Below are 20,450 nucleotides of genomic sequence, written 5' to 3'. Positions count from 1 at the left end.
AGTCAAAGGAGAGGTGATGGGGTGATGGAATCAGGAGACTGAAAGATGGAGGAGGGGTCTACAAGCCAACAAATACAGACAGCCACTAGAAGCCGAAAAGGCAAGGAAATTGATTCTCCTCTCAGAGCCTCCAGAAGGAACCAACCCTGCGTACATCTTGACTTTAGCCCAGTGAAACTGATTTCAGACTTCTGACCTTCAGATTGTAACAGAATAAATCTGTGTTGTTTGAAGGCACTAAATTTATGGTATTTGGTTTAAAAAGCAACAGGAATCTAATACACCTTCCTATGTGCTGTTCCCTTGGCCTCCCCATCCATCTCTTTCATCCCTCCAATTCCCACTTGTTCAATATTTGATTCAAGTTTCCCTGACATTGCCTATCTTCTGCTGCTGCCCAGAGATGGGGTATATTTATCTCCTATCACAGCAGTCACCACTCTGGGTTACTGTTGCTCATGGATAGGTCTCTCCCTCACAGGCTGGGCATGGGTGCCAATAGAGCAGGGCCAGTTCTCTCTGCCCACCTAGCCCAGTGGAGGACCCAGCTTGGTAACTATTAAGTTAACAGATGAGTGAATGAGGGCTAGGTGAGTAGTTGGTACCATATAACAAACCATTATTCTATTTCCTTGGTGTTAGTATCTCTCCCTCGCTATTACTACCTGGCTTTCTCTCCCATCAGCCTGTCCTCTACATACAGATACTCTTTCATCTCTAGAAAACCAATCTGTGACTTCCTTCTTCGGTCCTTGGTCTAAAATACACCCACACCTGTTGTAAGTCTGTCAGTAGGTTTACTTTCACATGCGCATGTGTGTGTGTATGTGTAGGTTATGAAGACCTGTGAACCTCTTTATGTGTATTACCTGGATATGTGGTATGTGTGTAGTGAGTGCAAGACCTGTGTATCTCTGTATGGATGTGTTTTCATGTGCATGCCTGTGGTCTGGGTAGACTTGTTTCTCTATACATAGGTCTTCACTTGTATGTATGTGTACCTCTGTTTGTGGGTTGTGTATGAATGTGTTAGTGTGTGTCTGTATGAGCAGGGAAGGATACCTTTGACTTCTGCCCCCAGGGGATTTGATGGCCTGAGGCAGGAGTTGGTGTGCCTGGATAACTTACTGAGATGTTAATGGAGTTTTGTTCCAGTGCAGTCTTCCTTTCTTGTCTCAGGCAGAAGGCTGGGCCTTTTTTCTCCCTGTCTTTTGGGGTGAGCATTGCAGGCCCAGGCCCCTCAGACTAAGACATCTTCCTGACTCTAGCCTTGTGGAAGCCTAAGCTTCTTCAGGGGATTATGCTAAGGAGAGAGGAGAGGGTCAAAGCAATCTAGAGAGTACCCCTAAATGAAGAGGGGATCTGTGTTTGCAGGAGTAGGTGGGACCCACAAACACTGCCTACTGATGCCCTAGGAATGGAGACATGGTGAGCTTGAGAAGGCAGGACCCTGGAGATTGAGCTCCCAAATGGGCATCTCAGCAAAGAACATGTGAATCTCAGCATAAAAACCCAGGATTTTTGCACAGGTGGGGAGGAAGGGGTGAGGAGGTTCTCCCAAAATGACTTTCCTACTAGCTCCAGGAGCAAAGACCTGGGAAAGAAATTATAATTAGTTTTGTTTTGTTTTTACCATTTTAGCCATTTTTTAAGTGTACAGTTTTGTGGTATTATATTCACATTGTTGTGTAACCATAGATTTCATTTTTATAAAATAGAGAAACATTACTAATTCTACACACCTGAGCACACCAACCACTGGGCTCAGTGTCACAGGAAAAACACATACCAGTTATGGGGGGCACTATGGAGAGGCAGAGGACACCTCCTACCCCTGGGGGGAAGCCCAAGGAAGGATGGGAGGGAAAGGCAGGAATAGTGAGGACCCTCCTGTGGTCAGTAGTGGGCCGGGTGCGAGCTGGGGCAGCAGAAGAGGTGGAGCCAGGCAGTCTTGGCTTTGAGAGCCAGGCTGAGGTTCAGGAACTTCTACTGAGAGTCAGAGGGCCCTGGGAGCTGGGGAGACTTTGTCAGATTTGTGCTTGGGAAAGACTGCTCTGGCAGCCGTGCAGAGGAGGGCAAGGAGGGAAGAGAATGCAGAAGAAGAGGTAGCTGAGAGGTGCTTTGAATGAATAATGTGGAAGGCCTGAGGGCAGGTAGGAGAAGAACCAGGGCCTGGTCAGTGAGAACAGTGCTTTTTAGAGCACATAATCATCATAGCTTGATGAATGTGGAGGGGAAAGGAGGGAGAGGGAAGAGCCTTGTACAACCCTGTTGAGTGGGAGATGGTAGGACTGTTTATTGAAATAGTTAGCAAAGGGGGAGGATAGGCTTTGGAGAAGTTGATAATAATCCTGGCTCATACATTCAATCACTTGCATATGGTCATACAGCAAGTAAGGAGCAGATGGGCTCAGATTATATATGTCAAGTGTAAGGCACTAGTGGGACTTCTTGGTAGAAGGCCTTAGGTCAGTAGTTAAGAGAATGGACTTGGGTCAGATAAACCTGGGCTCCTGTTAACCTTGGACAAGGTGGTTAATCTCTCTACAGCTCAGTTTCCTTAAGTGGAAAATGGGAAAAGCTTGTACTTCATAGGGTCCTTGTAAGGATTTAATGAGATGATGTATATAAAGAAATTAGCATGACAGTGCCTGCCATGTTGTAAATGCTCCATAAATCTTAGCTTTTAATAACAAGAGCAGCAGCAGCAACAACAAACATCAGTCTGGGACTTGGGAGTGAGGTCTAGGTTAGAGTTAAGGCATCATCAACACAAAATGGACACAGAAGCCATAATGCAAAGGAGGACTTCAGTTAAGGAGAGAAGAGAGGAGAGAGTGGGGGAAGAGAGCACAGCCCAACAGAGAGGAGGGGGCCAGGGAGGTGAGGGAGACAGACAGAATGCTGAAGTTGAGGACAATGCAGCAAATCAGAGTTTTGGGTTTTTAAAAAAAAAATTTTTTAATGTTTACTTATTTTTGACAGAGAGAGAGAGAGCGCGCGCGTGCGCGCGCCTGAGTGGGGGAGGGGCAGAGAGAGAAGGAGACACCAAATCCGAAGCAGGCTCCAGGCTCTGAGCTGTCAGCACAGAGCCCAATGTGGGGCACAGGGCTCGAACTCACAGACCGTGAGATCATGACCTGAGCCAAAGTCAGATGCTCAACCAACTGAGCCACCCAGGTGCTCTGCAAATCAGAGTTTTAATCCAGACTATATCACTGCTCTCTGGGGCTTCAAGAAAACCTGTGGATTACCTGAGTCCCAGTTCCTTCATCTGTTCCATGGACCTATCTTGCATGCAGGTGAGGGATATCCATGATGAATGTAAAGCTCTGACAGAGTCTAGGTGCTTAGTTAACAATAGTTGTTTTAGGAAGAGGAATAACTGTTCCCAAAGAGGGTGGCTTCATGGAAGGCAGTGAAAGATGGAGTTTCAAAGAGGGATCAACAGCCTCAATGCTGCCAAGAAGTCAACAAAGATTAGGACTACAGAATATTCATTAGATGTGACAAGGAGGTGAAAGTGACCTTGGTGAGCCACCTCCAGGGATGGTGAGAGCAGAAGGTGGGGGCAGCGGCTGAGGAGTGATGGGAGGTTGGGAAGAGCATCTGACAAAGAAGGTGACAGCTGGGCAGGGATGCTGAGGAGCGAGTAGGCGGGTAGGGGGCAGCAACAGGCATGGTTTCAAGATAAGGAAATCAGAGCAAAGTCACAGCAAGTCTGCCTGTCCCAGAGTATGACTGCCTTATGCTCACCCTGCTCCCACCAGCTGATGACTGGCTCCAGCCTTGGGATCCTTTGCTCTCCACACAAGGCCTCTCTGTCTGGGCACGGTGAAATCCCAGGGCCCGGGGTGTGTCCTGGGACCCAACCTGGGTCACCCAGTGCTGAGGTCAGTCACCTCCTCTCTCTGCCCTACTTGCTAGTGCAGCCTAGGAAAAGTTGAAGTGGTTCATACCTTCTGCCAGATCTTGACTTCTTGTCCCTGTCTTTTTGCTTGCCTGGATCTGCACAGCCCAGGGGAGATGGACAGTAATAATAAAAATAGCTACCAATTATATTCTTTCTCCAGGTCCTTTCCCACCAGTATTTAAACATGCCTATGTAAGAAACATAAAAGAAATTTTTAGAAATTAAATATAAACCCTCTCTGATTCCACATCCTTGTGTATCTATTCTCCTTCCCCCAATTTTTTACAATAATCTTGAGTCATCTGTATTGTATTAGCTTCTTACTCATGAAACCATTCAGATCTGGTGGCCACCACATACCCCATCTCCACTGCCCACCTTCCATTGCCCACTGGAACAACTTCTTGCCAAGAAAATCAACAGTATCCTTTCTTTTAAATCCAATGGCCCCTTTTCTATAACTACTGGACCTCTCTGACATTCTAGATTGCTGACCTCTCCCTCTTTCTTGAACCTCTGTCCTTTCTTGGCTTCTCTGAAACGGTGTTCCTTCCTGGTTTTTCTTCTATCTCTCTGACAGCTACTTCCTTATTTACTTTGCAGATTTATCCTTTCCCCTGCATCCATTAATGTTAGTATGGTGGACTCCTTTATGTATTGTTTGGATAGCCCTCCCTTCTGGTGAGAACTGCCTTTCACTCGTATGGTTATCATGGGAGCCACCATATAATGACCTCACTACCCCCCGTCCCCCCCCCCCGCCCCATGGATCACTGATACAGGGAAATGGCACCTGACCAAAGCCAGGCTCATGAGAGCAAGTCCCTAGGAATTTTGAAACGAACTGAGAAGGGTAAGCTGGAACTAGAACAGAAAGAAATGAGCCAATATCTTGTTGGGATTTAAGCTATAAAGCTGAGAATTGCCAGAAGCTGGATTTATTATTATATGGATTGAAGAAACATAGGAAGCTTGTCTGGAGAGAAAATAGGAGAGAGAGGAGGCAGGATGGGGACAACAAGCAGGACTTCCCAATTTCTCTGATTCTCCCAGTGTATCGCCATCTTGATTGCTAGAACCCCTCAGTTTCCTAATCATCAGCATTAGAGAACAGCCAAGAACGCAGCTTCTGCAATTCAGCAAGGCACATAATGACCTAGCTTCTAGCAGTCTGAGGTTCAGACTGAAACACACTTCTTATTCCAAGCGAAATACTTACACTGTTGTCCCCTAACTGCTTGCAGACCACCCATTTTTGATGTTTCTATCCTACCAGGCAAATGTGATGGTGCTTCTCATCGCAAAGTAAGTTGATTGGAATGCAGGTGAGGCAAGGGCATCAATCTAGGGCAGGTTGAAGAAAGGCTTCTAGCCCTGTCACTCCAGTGTGTGATTTCCCATGAAGCCAGAGGCAGATTTAGAGGGACTGAAAGTGCCCCTGTTAGCACTATGAAAAACATAGTACTAAAAAAGAGAAATTGCTCCAAGAGCTTGCACAGGCCCTGCATTTTTCTGGCAAACCTGAGGATTCAGAGAGCATGGTTCTACAAATTTTTAGTGTTGATTATGGTAGTAGAAATATGTTGTATTCATAGATGTCCTTCACCTTTTAAATAGTTTTCCTAAATGGGAAAATTCACATTTTAAAATCCAGCCTCCTGGGGCGCTTGGGTGGCTCAGTCAGTTAAGTGTCCGACTCTTGATTTCAGCTCAGGTCATGATCTCACAGTGTGTGAGTTCGAGCCCTGCATTGGGCTCTGCACTGACAGTTCTGAGCCTGCTTAGGATTCTGTCTCCCTCTCTCTCTCTGCCCCTCCCGGCACTCTCTCTCTCAAAATAAATTAAAATAAACAACAACAACAAAAAAATAGGGGTGCCAGGGTGGCTCAGTCAGTTGAGCATCTGACTCTTGATTTCAGCTCAAGTCATGGGATCTCACAGTTCGTGGGTTTGAGCCCTGTGCAAGAACCTGCTTGGGATTCTCTCTCTTCCTCTCTCTCTCTGCCTCTCCCCTGTTCATGTGTGCACTCACTCTCTCTCTCCCCCCAAAATAATTTTTTTAAAAAATAAACTAAATAAAAAATAAAATAAAATCCAGCCTGCTTAGTTTAGAAGTCATAACTAAAATTTCCATCATCCTATGCAGCTTGTGTATAGGCAAGCTACTTTCCCCATGTGAAACTGATTTGGAAGTGAGCAATATGAGTGAGGAAAATATCACTAAAGTTCAATATTTCTGGTTCTCCTCTCCTTCTGAGAACTAGGAGGATTGCACTTCTCTTGTCTCCTGATGTTAGGGATGGCCATGAGATTTGTTTTGATCAGTGCAATGTGAGTAGAAGCCAGTGCGCATTTTTCCTCACTCTCGTCTACCACAGCAAACACCGATGGTTCCTATCAAGAGAGTGGTATTGGGTGCCTGGCTGGCTCAGTTGGTAGAGCATGCGACTCTTGACATGGGGGTTGTAGGTTTGAGCCCCACGTTGGATGGGGATTACTTAAAACAAATTACTTAAAAACAAAATCCTTTTTTAAAAAGTGGCAGCATCATAAGATGGTGAAGCCTCCATCAGCCTAGCTCACTGAGTGATCACAGTGAGCAGACTCCTCCTCCCAGGTTCACCCATGCTGGACTGTAGCATGCAAGAAATACATCTTTGTTATTTTAAGCCAGTTAAGATCTGGGGGTTGTTTGTAACAATTGTTACCTAGCTAATTCTAGATACCTAGGAAGGAAGCAGGTTGGACATAAGACTTCAATTTCTGCTACTGCTGGTAGTACAAGTGTCCACTTTTTGGTGGTAGTGGTAACAGTGGTGGTTTCCCACTGGTTGCAGTATTGAGTTCTTACTGCAAAAGTGCTACAGAGCTTGTAAAGTTGGCAGTCAAATTAAACTTTTGGTACTTAGTATTTGGAGTGGCAGTGACTGTGGTTTCATCAGGTTGTGTGTGGTATGGTTTGAGTGTTGTTCCTAGAAACTGAGCCTCAAATCCATTTCTCCAGCCCTCCTAACATTTCTGAGCTAAATAATATCTTTTAACAAATCCCTTTTATGTTTTAACTATCTAGGGTGGATTCTATTTGTGAAAAAGAACTCTGATAAAATTATTATGTTTAATAAGTCTCATGTTCCATCAATTACAAAAGGCAAGTTATTTTATGAACTACAGTTGACCCTCAAACAACACAGGTTTTAACTGCACAGGTCCACCTATATGTGGGTTGTTTTTTTTTTTATAGTACCTTAAGTGTATTTTCTCTTTCTCATGATTTTCTTAATAATATTTTATTTCTCTAGCTTACTTTATCATAAGAATACAATATATAATGTATATACAAAATATTGTTAATCAACTGTTTATGGTATCAGTAAGACTTCTGGTCATTAGTAACCAATTAGTAGTTAAGTTCTGAGGGAGTCAAAAGTTACACACAGAGGGTGCCTGGTTGGGTCAGTGGGAAATGTGTGTGATTCTTGATCTCGGAGTTGTGAGTTTGAGCCCGCGTTGGGTGTATAGATTACTATTTAAAAAAAAAAAAAAAACAACTTAAAAAAATGTTTTTAAAAAGTTATACATGGATTTTTGACTATGTAGGGGATTGGTGCCCCTAACCCCTGTATTGTACAAGGGTCAACTGTACTAGGAAAAATAAAACTAAAAAACTGTTACATGCCACTTTTTGTAAGACTATATTCTGATTTCAGTTTAAACTGGGGGGGTGGGGTGGATGTGCTTTAGGATGAATAAGCTATTAGCAAAAGGAATTCTCCCCCAGATGAAACTGACAGCTGATGATGATTTTAAAAGAATTGTATCATTCTGGGAAGAAAATAAAACCACACCCAATCCTCATAAATGCAGAGATCTGTGATTGTTCAATCCCAGGATAATCCCTAAAACACCACCAGAAAGTGTAGTACTTATTAGTACAGTGCTCCACAGAGAAATCCTCCACAATTATGCTCTCAGAACACTGGATAAGGGATCACATCTTTGTGGGGAAAACCTGGGGCAGCCAGATTGGCTGACTGAGAAACTGTAGCTAAAGAAGTGAGTCAAAAGATGCCATGAGATTTCCTACCCCACAATATTCATTGTCATTCATGGCCAAAAAATATAGATGATACCCTTTCTCCTTTCTTCCTTCTTCCCTCCCTTCCTTCCTTCCTCTCTTTCTCTTTCTTTCTTTCTTTCTTTCTTTCTTTCTTTCTTTCTTTCTTTCTTTCCTTCCTTATATTTATTTATTTATCTGTTTGTTTATTTATTTATTTTTGAGGCAGGGGGGCGAAGAGAGAGGGAAAGATCTCCTACCAACTAGAAGATCATGACCTGAGCCGTGATCAAGAGTCAGATGCTTAGCCAACTGAGCCGCCCTTACAGTGCTTTCCTTTTACTCCATTTTATTCTTTATTTTTTCCATCTCTAGATATCAGGAATTTGGGGGTTGGAGTTTTTTTGGGGGGTTGGGGGTAATGGTTTAAAGGAGTTCAAAGGCAGTTCAAACAAAGGTAATGAGATTATTAGAAGCCATATTCACACCTTATAGAAAACTGACTGGAACATGAAGGGACAATACCCAGAGAACCTATATATGAAGAACAATGGTGCTATGATATAACCCCAGAAGCAGTAGCTGGATGTGTCATTGATCTGCTCTATACTAGAGAGGAGGTGAATTTACTGGCAGAAATATCATGGAATGGCTGGAATATGTAGGTGGGGACATTTTTGGAATCATACATATAAGAAAATGATGTGTGTGTGTTGGGCAAACAAGGGGTGGACTAGGGCAAACACCTGCCAGTCTGCATTCTGTCTTCTCCTAGGACCACCCCTCTGTCCCCCAATGCCATGTTAGGCAATCTGAGCCTCATCCATCTCTTGACCACAGTTGATTGGTCTAGAATTAAGCATCTAACTAAGCTGAGCCAATCAGAGTACTTCCTGAGGAATTTGCAGACTGTAACCAAGAAAAAGAAACCAGTGTCTTGTTGAGTGCCTAGACAATAAGATTGTGAAGCTTTGTGACTGTCTGAAGTGATGTTTTTTACCATGTAGACCAGAAAAGCATTGAAAGCCAGTCTGGAGATGAGGATGATAGGGGCAGGGGAGAACAGAGGAGAGACTGGCACAAAGTAACAGATGAGAGGTGGAGAGAGAACCTAATGGCTTCTGTGACTATTAGTTCCAGTTGTTCCTGAGGCATTCCTGTCTTTAGGTTTCAGTATCTGATTATAAATGTTTTTTGTTTTTTTGTTTTTGAACCAGGTCTTATTCTTCGGTGAGCTCGTCCACTTTTCTGATTTGACTACTACTCATTTTCTGATAACTCACAACATGTCTTGAGCCTGAACCCCAGACCTGCTTACCCAACTGTCTATGGGACATCTCAACTTGGGTGTCCAATTGGTACCTCAAATCTAGCATACCTAAAACAATTCATCATCCTCCATCTCCCCCCACACACACACCACCCCAACCCCTGTTGAAACTCACCCCTTTTCGTGTGTTTTCTATCTCAGTAAATGGCATCACAGTATCCCTAGTCACCGACCTGGGAGTTATCCCAGACTTTATTCTCCCTCTTACTCCTCATGTCCTGTAGGTCTAAGTCTCTAAGTCCTGCCAGTTGTAATTCCTAAATATTCTCATTGTTCTCTTTTTCTCTCCAATCTTCTTCCCCTACATCATTTCAGTCCTTTGTCATTACTCTTTGCCTTCACTGTCAAATGCCTTCAATCTCTCCTTCCACCCAGCAGCCCATATCATCCCTCTAATTTCTGGATATGATCACATTTACTCCTCTGCTCAAAAATTTTCAGTGGCTCCCCACTGTTTTCAGGATAAAATCGAAACTCCTGCAGCTGGGTCACAAATTCACTCACATGACAGATGTGCAATATAAGTCTCCTCTGTTTCCTAGAAGTAATTGATCTTGCTCACAATGCCCCCACCCTTGCTGGGTAACAGGGGCAAGGGAACTAAATCCATTCTGGTAAAGTCAGTAGGGTCTAAAAATTTATTTTAGACAGTCTCTAAGTAATTCAGTAAGTTTGGATGACTCAGTCTTTCAGATTACCTTACCCTTCCCTTACTGGTTTCCAAGATAGCATTTGGATTTATAGGGATCTCATGTGAATTTCACGGCATTGAGGAAAGGGGCCTCTTAGCTATATGGTCCTTGGAATTGTGTCAGTTGGTTATTTGCTGAGATGTGGCTGGTCCAGTATAAATGAATTGGTGAATTACAACCCTGAGCGGTAGCTATTACTAAAACAACTTTACAGATGAAGAAGCTGAGGCAAAAAGGAGTTAAGTAACTTGCTCCAAGTCACGAAGTTAGTTAAGTGGCAGAACCAGGAATCAACACCACCCTTATTCTGGAAGGCACTTCGATCTATGTCTAGAATTCCAGAGATAAATTAAGGCTGGATTGGGGAGCATTGAGAGTCTTCGTGGTATAGTTTTAGGATTGTGCTCATCCATGGAGAATATGTAGAGCAGGATGGAAAAAGGGTCCAGTTCAGAACACTTAGAAATCACTGGTGTATGAGGTGGGTAGGAAGGCCTACCTGACAGCTCCTGCCCAAGTTGATCTTCCTCTTAGGAGAGACTCTAGGATGGAGAGAGTCAGGAGCTTCTAGGATGGAGAGTCATGCCTGGTCCTATTCCCGCCATGGATGAGCGATCTCTCAGAGTACCGCATTCCTCTCTGTCCTAGGCTCTCCCACAGCGCAGCAAAGCACGAACCCCCGACCAATACTGGGTAGGAACTCAATAAATATGTCCAAAGAACTTGTATTGGCAGAGCTGCTCACATCTCCTGGGGCCAGGGAATGTAAAGCCGCCTACAAACTCTCTAAAGTGGGGGTGCAGAGTCCACCCCCAGGTGGGAGTGGATGTGCAGAAGTCCAAGGGGCTTCCCAGATGAGGAGGTTCAATCTCCTCCCAGATGTGGGGGCCCAAGGCCTTCCTCCAGATGACCGCGGCAGAGGCAGATATGGAGGGGCAGTTTCCTCATGTATAAGGGGTACAGAGGCTTTTCTCAGATGTTGGATGTACAGCTCTTCCGGGTGTTGAAGGTGCCAGAAATTCCCAAAAGTAGGTGGGCTTCATCCCCGCCCCCTTCCCCCGGAGAGATCGAGACCAAGTAGTCCCTTCAGTCCTTCTCCCGCCCCCTCCCCACCCGGGCACAAGGGTTGAGCCAGTCCCCACCCCAGCGCGCGACCAATCGCCCAGGAGCCTGGCGCAGCCAGCCAATCGGGTGACAGCAGTGGCGCGGAGATGGCTCCGCCCTCCACAGGCCGCCGGCGCCGGCCTCTCAGGAAGCGAGGTTCTCCGCTGTTTTTGCTGCCTGCCGAGCCCAGTCGAGCCCAGCCGAACCCAGCCGAACGTAGCCGAGCCTAGCCGAACCCCGCACCCGGGCCGCCGCCGCCGCCCGAGCGCCGCCGAGCGAGCTAGCGAGCCTCCGCGGCCGCGGAGGAGGCACCGCCCCTGGGGGAGGAGGTGCCAGCTCGCCGCAGACCGCCCGCGGCAGAGGCCGCCCCGGTCGCGCCGCGGCGGGAGCGGCCGGCGGAGGCTGCGCGGCCGAGGGGGAGGGCCGGGGGAGGTGACATCGCCCCTGCCCGCCTCCAGCCCCCCCCCTCCCCTCCCGCAGGCTCCTGAGTCTCAGTCGGCGCCCAGCATCCCGCAGCCCCGGACCCTCCCGCGGGCGCGCACACCGGGCTCAACTCAGGTAAGGGGGCCCTCCCCCCACGGGCACGGGCCCCGAGAACTAGAGACAGAGATAAAGAGACCGAGACCCACATGGAGACGTAGCGGCACAGCCGGGGGGGGGGGGGGGGGGGAGAGACAGACACAAAGAGACACACGAGACTCACAACTACAGAGACAGACCCCACGGAGAAGGGGAGAGAGACACGTCCACGGGGACAGAGCGACACACAGCCGGGAAGAAAGACCGAGAGACACGAGACCCATACACACAGAGACGGATACAGAGATACACAGAGATAGCCTGGGCGAGAAAAGAGACACTCAGACACTCAGAGATGGAGACAGAGACAAATATAAAGAGAGCCACATAGCTGCACAAACATAGAGGTGGGTATACAGAGGCAGAGGCACACATCTAGGCAAGGGAACCTAAAGACAGATTAAGAGCCAGACACAGACATACACAACTGACCTGGAGAGACAGTCCCACAGAGAGGCACACCCCAGTATACAGCCTTGGATACACAGACCCACACATGCCTGCCAGGGCCTCCACAAAGTTCCCTCTGTCTGAGCTGGCACCTCTGGAGGTCTCCTGGGCTGGCTGGCTGGCTGGACTCCTGAGAAGGGGGAGGCGCCCAGGCCACACCAACACTGGTCACAATCCCCATCCTTCATGGCCTTGGGCTTCCTCATCTCATCCATTCTCACAGCACTTTTGAGGGCTGGAAGCTTGGTGGGCAGGGCCAGGCCATGCCCATTGGTTCTAAGGAGAATGAGATATAGGCTGTCTACTCTAGCTTCCCCACTGTGGCTACACCCCCATCCAGGTGCCCAGAGCCAAGCCTCAGGATGGGGGTGTTGGCTCTGTGGGTTATTTGGGCCTGCCGGGACCCAAAGTCTTCTGCCAGGGAAGCCAGAGATGTGGGACAGGATTCTCTTTTTTATCCCTCTCCTCCTAGGCCTCACCCTACCCCTTCCTCACCACCCTTTCCTCTGCTGTGTACCTGCCACAGGCTCAAGACTGCAGGTGGACATCTCCATTGCCCAGGAATCATTGAGTGTGTGGACAGAACAGCCTCTTTGGAAGGCCAGCTGTACTGGAGTCCTGCCTCGGCATGGGCCTTGCCATCGAGCCAGCCCCGTGGTCTGTGCTGGTCTGAGGGTGCTGCCTGTCATGGGGGCAGCCATCTCTCAGGGGGCCCTCATTGCCATCGTCTGCAACGGCCTTGTAGGCTTCTTGCTGCTGCTGCTCTGGGTCATTCTCTGCTGGGCCTGCCATTCCCGCTCTGCGGACATCGACTCCCTCTCTGAATCCAGTCCCAACTCCAGCCCTGGCCCGTGTCCTGAGAAGGCACCCCCACCCCAGAAGCCCAGCCATGAAGGCAGCTACCTGCTGCAGCCCTGAAGGCCCCTCACCTAGCCTGGAGTCTGGGACCTAAGTCTACCCCACCCAGAGCCTGGAATCAGGATCCCAGGGTCTAGCCAGCCTGGGGTCCAGAACCCAGAATCCAGCCTGTCTGGAGCTGGACCTAGCAGCCCAGAGTCTAGCCAGCCTCGCTCCAAGAGGGGCTCTGGTGGCCCTAGGTAGACAGGCCTGGGGTGGGGATCAATGAGTTGGTGCTAGGGCCAGGGCCACCTCGACTCTGCTCCGTACTGAGGGCCACGGGTTGGGTCCACCTCTCCCTAGGCCAATCGCCTCCAGGCCCTTGAGGTTGGGGAAGCAAACTGGAATCCATGGCAATAATGGGAGGGTGTCCAGGCTGGGCCCCTCCTTGGGTCCTCCCACTGTTTGCTGGATAATAAATGGAACTATGGCTCTAACCTGAGATTCCCTCCTCTTCCTGGGGACTCTGTGGTAGAAAAATTAAAGGTGTGGGGTGAGTTTCCAGACACAGGTTTATTTGTGTAAAGTAGGATGCGATAATGGTTGAGGGCTGAGTCCTGGGGTGAGGTGCTGGGACCAGGGCTGAAGGAGATACTAAGGGTAGATACTGGGACCTGATCAGGGGTTGGGTCACATACTTGGTGCTAAGGCTGGGCTTAGGTACCAGGGTCAGGGGTTACAAGTACTGGGTTCAAGAAATGGGACAGGGATTGAGACCAGGCTCTCAGGTCTTTGTTTTCACTTCCCTCACCAGGTTCAGCAGTTTATCCAATTTTGCGATCTCCACAGCTGGACCCTTCTGTACCTCCTGCCCCTTCTTTTCCTGGAGTGGGGGGAGTACATGTGGGGGAGGAATGGTGAGGGGTGGGCCACGTTTCTCTGGGTCCCACCTCTGGCTCCTTTGCCCAGCCTGCCCCAGCTTTGTCCCACCACTTTTCTACCCAGTTAGATACTGGATCCCCGCCTCTCCCCACTCCCACAGGGTCCTTCCCCAACTCAGGTTAGGAGACATGGGCTCAGCTGGGGCCCTCAAGAATCTAGGTGTGGCTCTGAATCTAAGATCAACAAAGGGTCTTGATGCTGGGAGAAGGTTTCCACCCACTGACCCTCCCAGGAACTAGCCATTCAGGCTAGGGAGGGCTGTAGCTCTGGGGAGAGGTGAGGGCTCTGACTGTTGGGACCACCCTTCCACAGGAGTGTCCCTGGCTGAGTCCTAACAAGGAACTAAAAGATGGGTGTTTGCTGAGGGAGAGAGGTGTGGACAAAGCCACAGATGCCCTCACCTAGTACCAAAACTTTCAGATCAGGTTTGGAGTGGAGTGACATTTGGGGCCAGGTCTGCTGTGTCAGACATACCCAGGGTGGAGGAGGTTGTCAAGAGACCCAGGAGGGCAAATGAGATATCCCATGTGATTCCAGATGTCATTAGGTGCGACTGTTCCTCAGAAGAGCAGATCCTAAATTTATGACCCCTCACCCCGGTCCACAGGGCACTCTAATGCCCTGAGAAAAAGAGAATTGGGACACTGGGGTATGTGTAACTCACAGGCCCCAAGAGCTCTATGGCAGACCAGCACTAGTTCCATACTCCCTTCTGTTCAGGCAGCGGGATATGGGCTAGGCTGGGGCAGCTGCCATTTCCTGCCTTCCCTCTGTTCCTGAGCCCCCTCCCCTGCCTTCTCAGCCACCTGTGCCCACTGCTCATTGGCACCTGCTCCAGCCTTGCCTGCTGAGGGCCCAGCCTAGGTTTGGCCTGGGCTGTGAGGAGGGGAGAGAGTACATGGCCAGCAAGCCCCTTCCTGGCCCCATCCGGGCCGCTGACACCACGCAGATCTTAGATTTCCTCCTGGTGTGATTGCTGCACCTGCTCCGAAATCTGTCTCCCTCTCCCCTTGTGGCCCAGTGCCTTTGCCACTGCCCAGTTCACCTCTACACTCTCTAGGCAGAGGATAAAGATGTCTTTTTCTCTAACTACTCTCCCTCCCAAATCAAGTTAGTGCTCTCTTCTTGGCTTCACCCCATCCCCTAGGAATTTCGGGACGTGGCTTTTAGTTTCAGCTTTGTCATTAATTCCCTATATGACTTTGGGCAAGTCCCTTGCCTTTCTGGGCTTCTGTTTCCCATCTATATGGTAGTTAGGGAAAGATAGTCTTTGACCTCTGACAAGTTGTGCTCTGACACCAATTAGGGGAAGCTTCATGGGTCAGGAAGTTGGGCCTCTGTGGCCAAGCCCTCCTGAGAAGGGCAGGGAGACTGAAGCCCGAAGAGGGGCGGGGGGCGGGGTAGGGATGCCCAGAAGACTTCCTTTTGCACAAATCACTTGACTACTGATAGGATCAGATGACGGTTTCACAGGAACCTCTAATCCACTGAAGTACTAGCCCTCAGCTGTGTCACCTGCTCAGGTCCTCTGTTCCCCGGGCATCTATTTCCTCAGGTCTTCAGAGATATAGGTCGCCGGATATACAGAGCCCAGCTCCCTTAGCTATGACTGACCCTTGCTCTGAGAGGAGTTGGGACTAGGGGAGATCCTTGCCTCCCTGGGTCAGAGTGGGCAAGGCAGCCCTCCCCACCCCCAGATCTACCATCCTCATGGTGTGATGGTTGTACCCTTGTCTCTCACTGGGCTGTCCAGCTCTGCCAGCTCAATCTTCAGTCTCTCTCCTCACTAAATTAAGATCAGATTTCATCTGTTCCTTCCCTCCTCCTTGAGGCCAACTAGCTGGGCTCAGCAAAGAGCTTCAGACCATGCCCAACTCCTCCATCCCATCCCACCCCACCCCATTCCTAGCCCACCACAGCCTCTAGGCCACAGCTGCAGGCGCTTAGCAGCCTTCTGAGTATTTATAGCCAAGTCCACCCCCTCCCCCAGCTGGCTACAATTACAGGCCCGGCCAAACTCCCAGTCCTTGCCTTCTGGTCATTGTGCGGAATAGATGAGGCAGGTACCAGAGGTACGTTGCGGTAGCCCCTGCCTTGGTAAGGGTGCAAGGAGGCAGGTATCGGTAGTTGAAAGAGGCCTGCCCTTGCCTCAAACTGCAAATAAATGCCCCATATTGCAACCAAGAGGTGTAGTCATCAGGGCAACTTGGTCCAGCCCTGGCCCAGCTCTGATCCTGGCCTAGAACCCGGCAGAAAACAAATTCCATATCCTGTCTTAGCACCCAAATGGGCAGGACTGGGCTCTGGGTTATTGGGCTCTGGATTCTAAGGCCTGGACTCTTACATCTGAATCAGGACTCTGAGATCTAGACTTTGAGGTCCTGGCTCTAGGTTTCATGGCCTGTTTTCAGGGCCTTTGGGCTCTGGGCACCGTCTCCAGATCAGTACAGATCTCAGAAAGGAACCAGAACTCAAAAGGAGGGCTGCCTAGCTGCTGACCTAGTTACCCTCTTTTCCTTTTTACCTTTTTCCCTGTGTGGACCCACAGCTCCCAGCTCAGGGACCACTAGAGCTGAGGCCCTTTAAGCCCAGCCAATGACTAAGTGACTAAGCTACAAGCCCCCTGCCTGGATAACCTGGTCTACACCAAATAAGCTGATGATGTCCACGTGCTTCCCCAGGCTTTGGACCCAGATAGTCACCTGCTTACTGGATGTCTCTACGTGGGAGCCCCCCAGGTAACTTAGATTCAGCATTTCAAAACTGATCTCATTGTCTCTCCGCAAACCTACCTCTTTTGTGCTCCTTATTTGGGCAATGACGCCACCCTTACCCTGCATTTCCCAAGCCAGAAACGGGCGGGGGGAGGGAGTCACCTCCTGGCTCCTCCCCTTTTTCTCAACCCCTACCACTTTGGAAACTTTATTTCTTACAGTAGCCCATACTACCCAAGCCTGTACCTTTGGCATCTTGCGCAAGTTGGGTGAGAGCTTGAGGCAAGTGACGTGCCCACGGTCATCACCCACAATGATGATAGGGTGGATGGGATTGAACTGCACGTGGGTGATCTTGTTCTTCTTTTTGGCCACCACAGGCTGGTTGCAGATGGCCTCATACTTGTTGATGGACAAGTCAAACACATGAGTCTGTGGAGAGGTGGGTGTCAGCATACTCAAGGATAATAGGGACCCTGTCCCCCACTTCAGAAGAACTAGCACATGAGTTTTCTGGGGAAACACATCAGAAGTCTAGCACACTGGAGCTGGAGACAGTGGGAGAGGGAATTTGTGTCTCTGATTACATTTTCCTGTGGTTGAGGGAATGAGAATAAAAAGCTTAGAAAATTTATGCAGAATTAACAATAATGGCAGCTACCATTTGTTGAACACTTACTATGTACCAGACTTTGCAGGATCATGTTACATAGTTGTACACCTAATAATCCTCACAGCCACTCTATAGGGTAGGTCCTGTTATTATCCCCATTTTATAAATGAGGAGATAGAGGCCCTTAAGGCTAACTTGCTAGTAAGTGGCAGAGCCAGGGTTTATATCATATGCGAGGGTTTAATATATGTGAGGTGCTCAGACTGCACTTGTCATATAAGTGCTCAACAAATATTTGATCTTATTTTTACCATTCCCTAAGTCCAGACCATTAGTAACTCTTGCCTGGACAACTGTGGCAGTTTCCTAATGGGTCTCTCTGCTTCCGCTCTTGCCCCTCTACAATCCATGCTCCAGGCAGCCTCTCAACTTACCTTTAAAAAATCTAAAATCTTCCAATAGTTTCCCTTGGCAGTATATATACAATCCAAATTCCTGACTCCAGATTCTCCGCTCTCCACTCTCACTTCCTGCTCTCTCCTTTGCTTCCTAGACCCAGCCATATTTGCCTGCTTGTTCCTTAAACACCTTCAAGCTCATTCTCACCTCAGGGCATTTGCACTAGCTATTCCCGCCATCTGGAATGCTTCTCTCTGTCTTCACACAGGGCGGCTCTTATCATTCAGCTCTCAGCTTGAATGTTACCATTTGAAGAAGCTTTCTTTGACGACTCTAAGAGACCAGTCCTTTTCTTTACATCACTCCCTTTCTCTCTCTCTCTCTTTTTAAAATTTTCTTCAAGTAATGACTTATTTTTATTAAGTTTTTTTATTTTGAGAGGGGGAGAGAAAGAGAATGCCAAGCAGGCTCTGCACTGTCATTGTGGAGTCTGACGTGGGGCTTGAACTCATGAACTGTGAGATCATGACCTGAGCCAAAACCAAGAGTTGAGTGCTTAATGGACTGAGCCACCCAGGTGCCCCTTTTCTCTCTCCTTTAAAAAAATATAACTTTATTGAGATATAATTCACATACAAAAACATTTACCCACTTCAAGTGTACAATTCTTGGTTTTTAGTATATTTACAGTTATGGAACCGTCACCACAACCAATTTTAGAACATTTTCATCACCCCAAAAGAACCTTTGTATCATTAGCAGTCACTTCCTGTTTTCTCCCACACCCCCAGCCCTAGGCAACCACAAATCTACTTTCTGGTTCTATAGCTTTGCCTATTCTAGACCTATATAAATGGAATCCTACAAGTGTGTGGTTGTGACTGACTTCTTACACTAAACACGTTTTCAAGTTCATCCATGTTGTAGCATGTATCCAATACTTCATTCCTTGTTATTGCTGAATAATAATCTTTTTGATATACCATATTTTGTTTATCCATTCATCAATTGATGGATGTTTGGATTGTTCCACTCTTTGGCTACTATGAATACTGCTATGAACACTGTGTACACACATACTCCTCTTTTAATCCCTGCTTAGCACTTAACACTATTTTTGTTGTTGCTTTTTTTCTCTGTCCCTTCACAAGAATGTGAGCTCTTAGAACGATAGGGACCTGAATTGCCTGGTGCTGGGCACTTTCTGTTCAGCAAATAGATGACTGATTGACTTTAGGGTGATGCCTTAAACTATAGTCTTTCCTTGAGTAGTTGCCTGTGAGTTTATATCAAAGTCCATAAGGAAAAATGGATTTGTATCCAAGAATTTTCTCAAAAAATGTTTGTTTCTGAGCTTTTACCAATTCTCAGTGTTACACAGACCCCTCTCATCTCCCCTTCTCAGACTCAGCTTGCACACTCTCAGGGATGAGGAATTTGCTACCTTTTAGACATTATTTCAATCACAGATAAACTCTGGCTCAGAAGTTTCCCTTACATCAAGGTTGTCCCTGCCATCCTGTAGCTCCCTCCCCAGGGCCTTCAGAGAAGATAACTGCTCCTCATGGCATCTTATCCCCCAGAGTGTTCTCTCCTTTAAGATGAACAGCACCATTTTCTCCTTGAAGCCTCATGGGGTGAATGATTCTTTTTTTGATAGGGCTCTGGGTTGCCTAACCCTTGAGAATACAGAATCCTTATGTCCCACCTTCCCCTACCTGAGCAGGGTACTCTGTGGGATAAGAGGGAGGCCCTGAGATACTTCATCCTATCTCTAGTAGAGGGTTGGCCGGGGCACTCACCTTCCCATTGGTGGTAACCGCTGCAAACACAGTAGAAGAGTATGGTGCCCAGGCCACATCGCCCACAGCTGAATTTAGATCATAGATGAACATTGGGGTCCTGCAGTGGTGGAGGGGTAGAAAGTTTGCCATACAGAGGGCTCATGGTGCTAGAGCCCTGGTGGCCCCAGCCCACAGTGCAGCCTGAGGGAAGGCATGTGTCTCACTTGATGGTGTGGTCCCAGATCTTCACTGTCCAGTCGGAGCTGCAGGACATGAAGACCTTGGTGTGGTATGGGTTCCAGGACACAGCATCCACTGCCATGTTGTGGGCATCATAGGTGTCAAGGAATTTGCTGGAGTAGGATTTAGAGCACTGGGGCAAGGGTGAGGGTGGTGGGGGGGGTCAGGAATGAGAGAGAGGTCAGCAGCCACCACACTTCCCTGGGTGCCCTGGAGGGTCAGAACCTAAGACTCCTCTTCTGTCCCCACATTATTGTCACCTCTGAAATGGGACTAAGCTACTGGCTGCTCTTCTCTGTGCCCTCAACACTAGAGAGAAAGGAGGGGGGCACCTGGGTGGCTCAGTCGGTTAAGCTGCCGACTTCAGCTCAGGTCATCATCTCGCGGTCCGTGAGTTCGAGCCCCGTGTCGGGCTCTGTGCTGACAGCTCAGAGCTTGGAGTCTGTTTCAGATTCTGTGTCTCCCTCTCTCTGACCCTCCCCCATTCATGCTATGTCTGTCTCTGTCTCAAAAATAAATAAACGTTAAAAAAAGAAATTTAAAAAAAAAAGAAAGAAAGAAAGAAAGGAGGGGCTTAATGGGCTGGGGGTTGGGTGGGTAGGGAGTTTTCCTGGAGGGTGAGAGACAGTGCTGTAGTCTGCCCAGAGGATTCCAGGCCAAGTAGAAAAGGCCTTCTCTCTGGGAACCAAGGCCGAGCAAGCCTGGGGGCCCTGGGTGATGTGTGCCTTAGCCTTTGTCCAGGCCAAGGCCTGAGTCCACTCACAGCCTATAGAATCCTCACAATAGTGATAAACATTCC

The 20,450-nt window shown here is 48.3% G+C and overlaps 2 protein-coding genes and 1 long non-coding RNA gene across 4 annotated transcripts in view; 2 read left to right on the top strand and 1 right to left on the bottom strand.

The window, feature by feature from the left end:
* The first annotated feature begins 11,265 nt into the window (after positions 1–11,265).
* On the top strand, positions 11,266–13,456 carry ENHO (energy homeostasis associated). The gene is made up of 2 exons (XM_019424116.2): positions 11,266–11,651; positions 12,649–13,456. Exon 2 carries the CDS (start codon positions 12,810–12,812, stop codon positions 13,038–13,040), a length of 231 nt encoding a protein of 76 aa, XP_019279661.1. The 5' UTR covers positions 11,266–11,651; positions 12,649–12,809; the 3' UTR covers positions 13,041–13,456.
* Positions 13,457–13,513: 57 nt separating this feature from the next.
* Positions 13,514–20,450, bottom strand: part of DNAI1 (dynein axonemal intermediate chain 1) — a 59,057-nt gene continuing 52,120 nt past the window's right edge. Inside the window, exons 17-20 of one of the 2 annotated variants that reach the window (XM_019424107.2) lie at positions 19,636–19,784; positions 19,430–19,529; positions 16,862–17,047; positions 13,514–13,842 (exon numbers count right to left, since the gene is read on the bottom strand). In XM_019424107.2, coding sequence (XP_019279652.2) covers positions 13,744–13,842; positions 16,862–17,047; positions 19,430–19,529; positions 19,636–19,784 — 534 coding nt within the window. In that variant the 3' untranslated portion in view covers positions 13,514–13,743. Of the gene's footprint in view, positions 13,843–16,861; positions 17,048–17,101; positions 17,209–19,429; positions 19,530–19,635; positions 19,785–20,450 lie in introns of those variants that run through there. The other variant, XM_053908060.1, reaches the window with a different exon arrangement.
* Positions 13,810–18,614, top strand: LOC109252023 (uncharacterized). Its single transcript, XR_002073815.2, has 2 exons — positions 13,810–16,639; positions 16,996–18,614. It is a non-coding gene; the product is annotated as an uncharacterized LOC109252023 (long non-coding RNA).

This window comes from Panthera pardus, unplaced genomic scaffold (assembly GCF_024362965.1).
Source record: "Panthera pardus isolate Hobbes unplaced genomic scaffold, ASM2436296v1 HiC_scaffold_20, whole genome shotgun sequence".
Taxonomy (NCBI): Eukaryota; Metazoa; Chordata; class Mammalia; order Carnivora; family Felidae; genus Panthera; species Panthera pardus.
The sequence above is the reverse complement of the archived record's forward strand: the minus strand, read 5'-3'. Positions and strand labels throughout refer to the sequence as shown.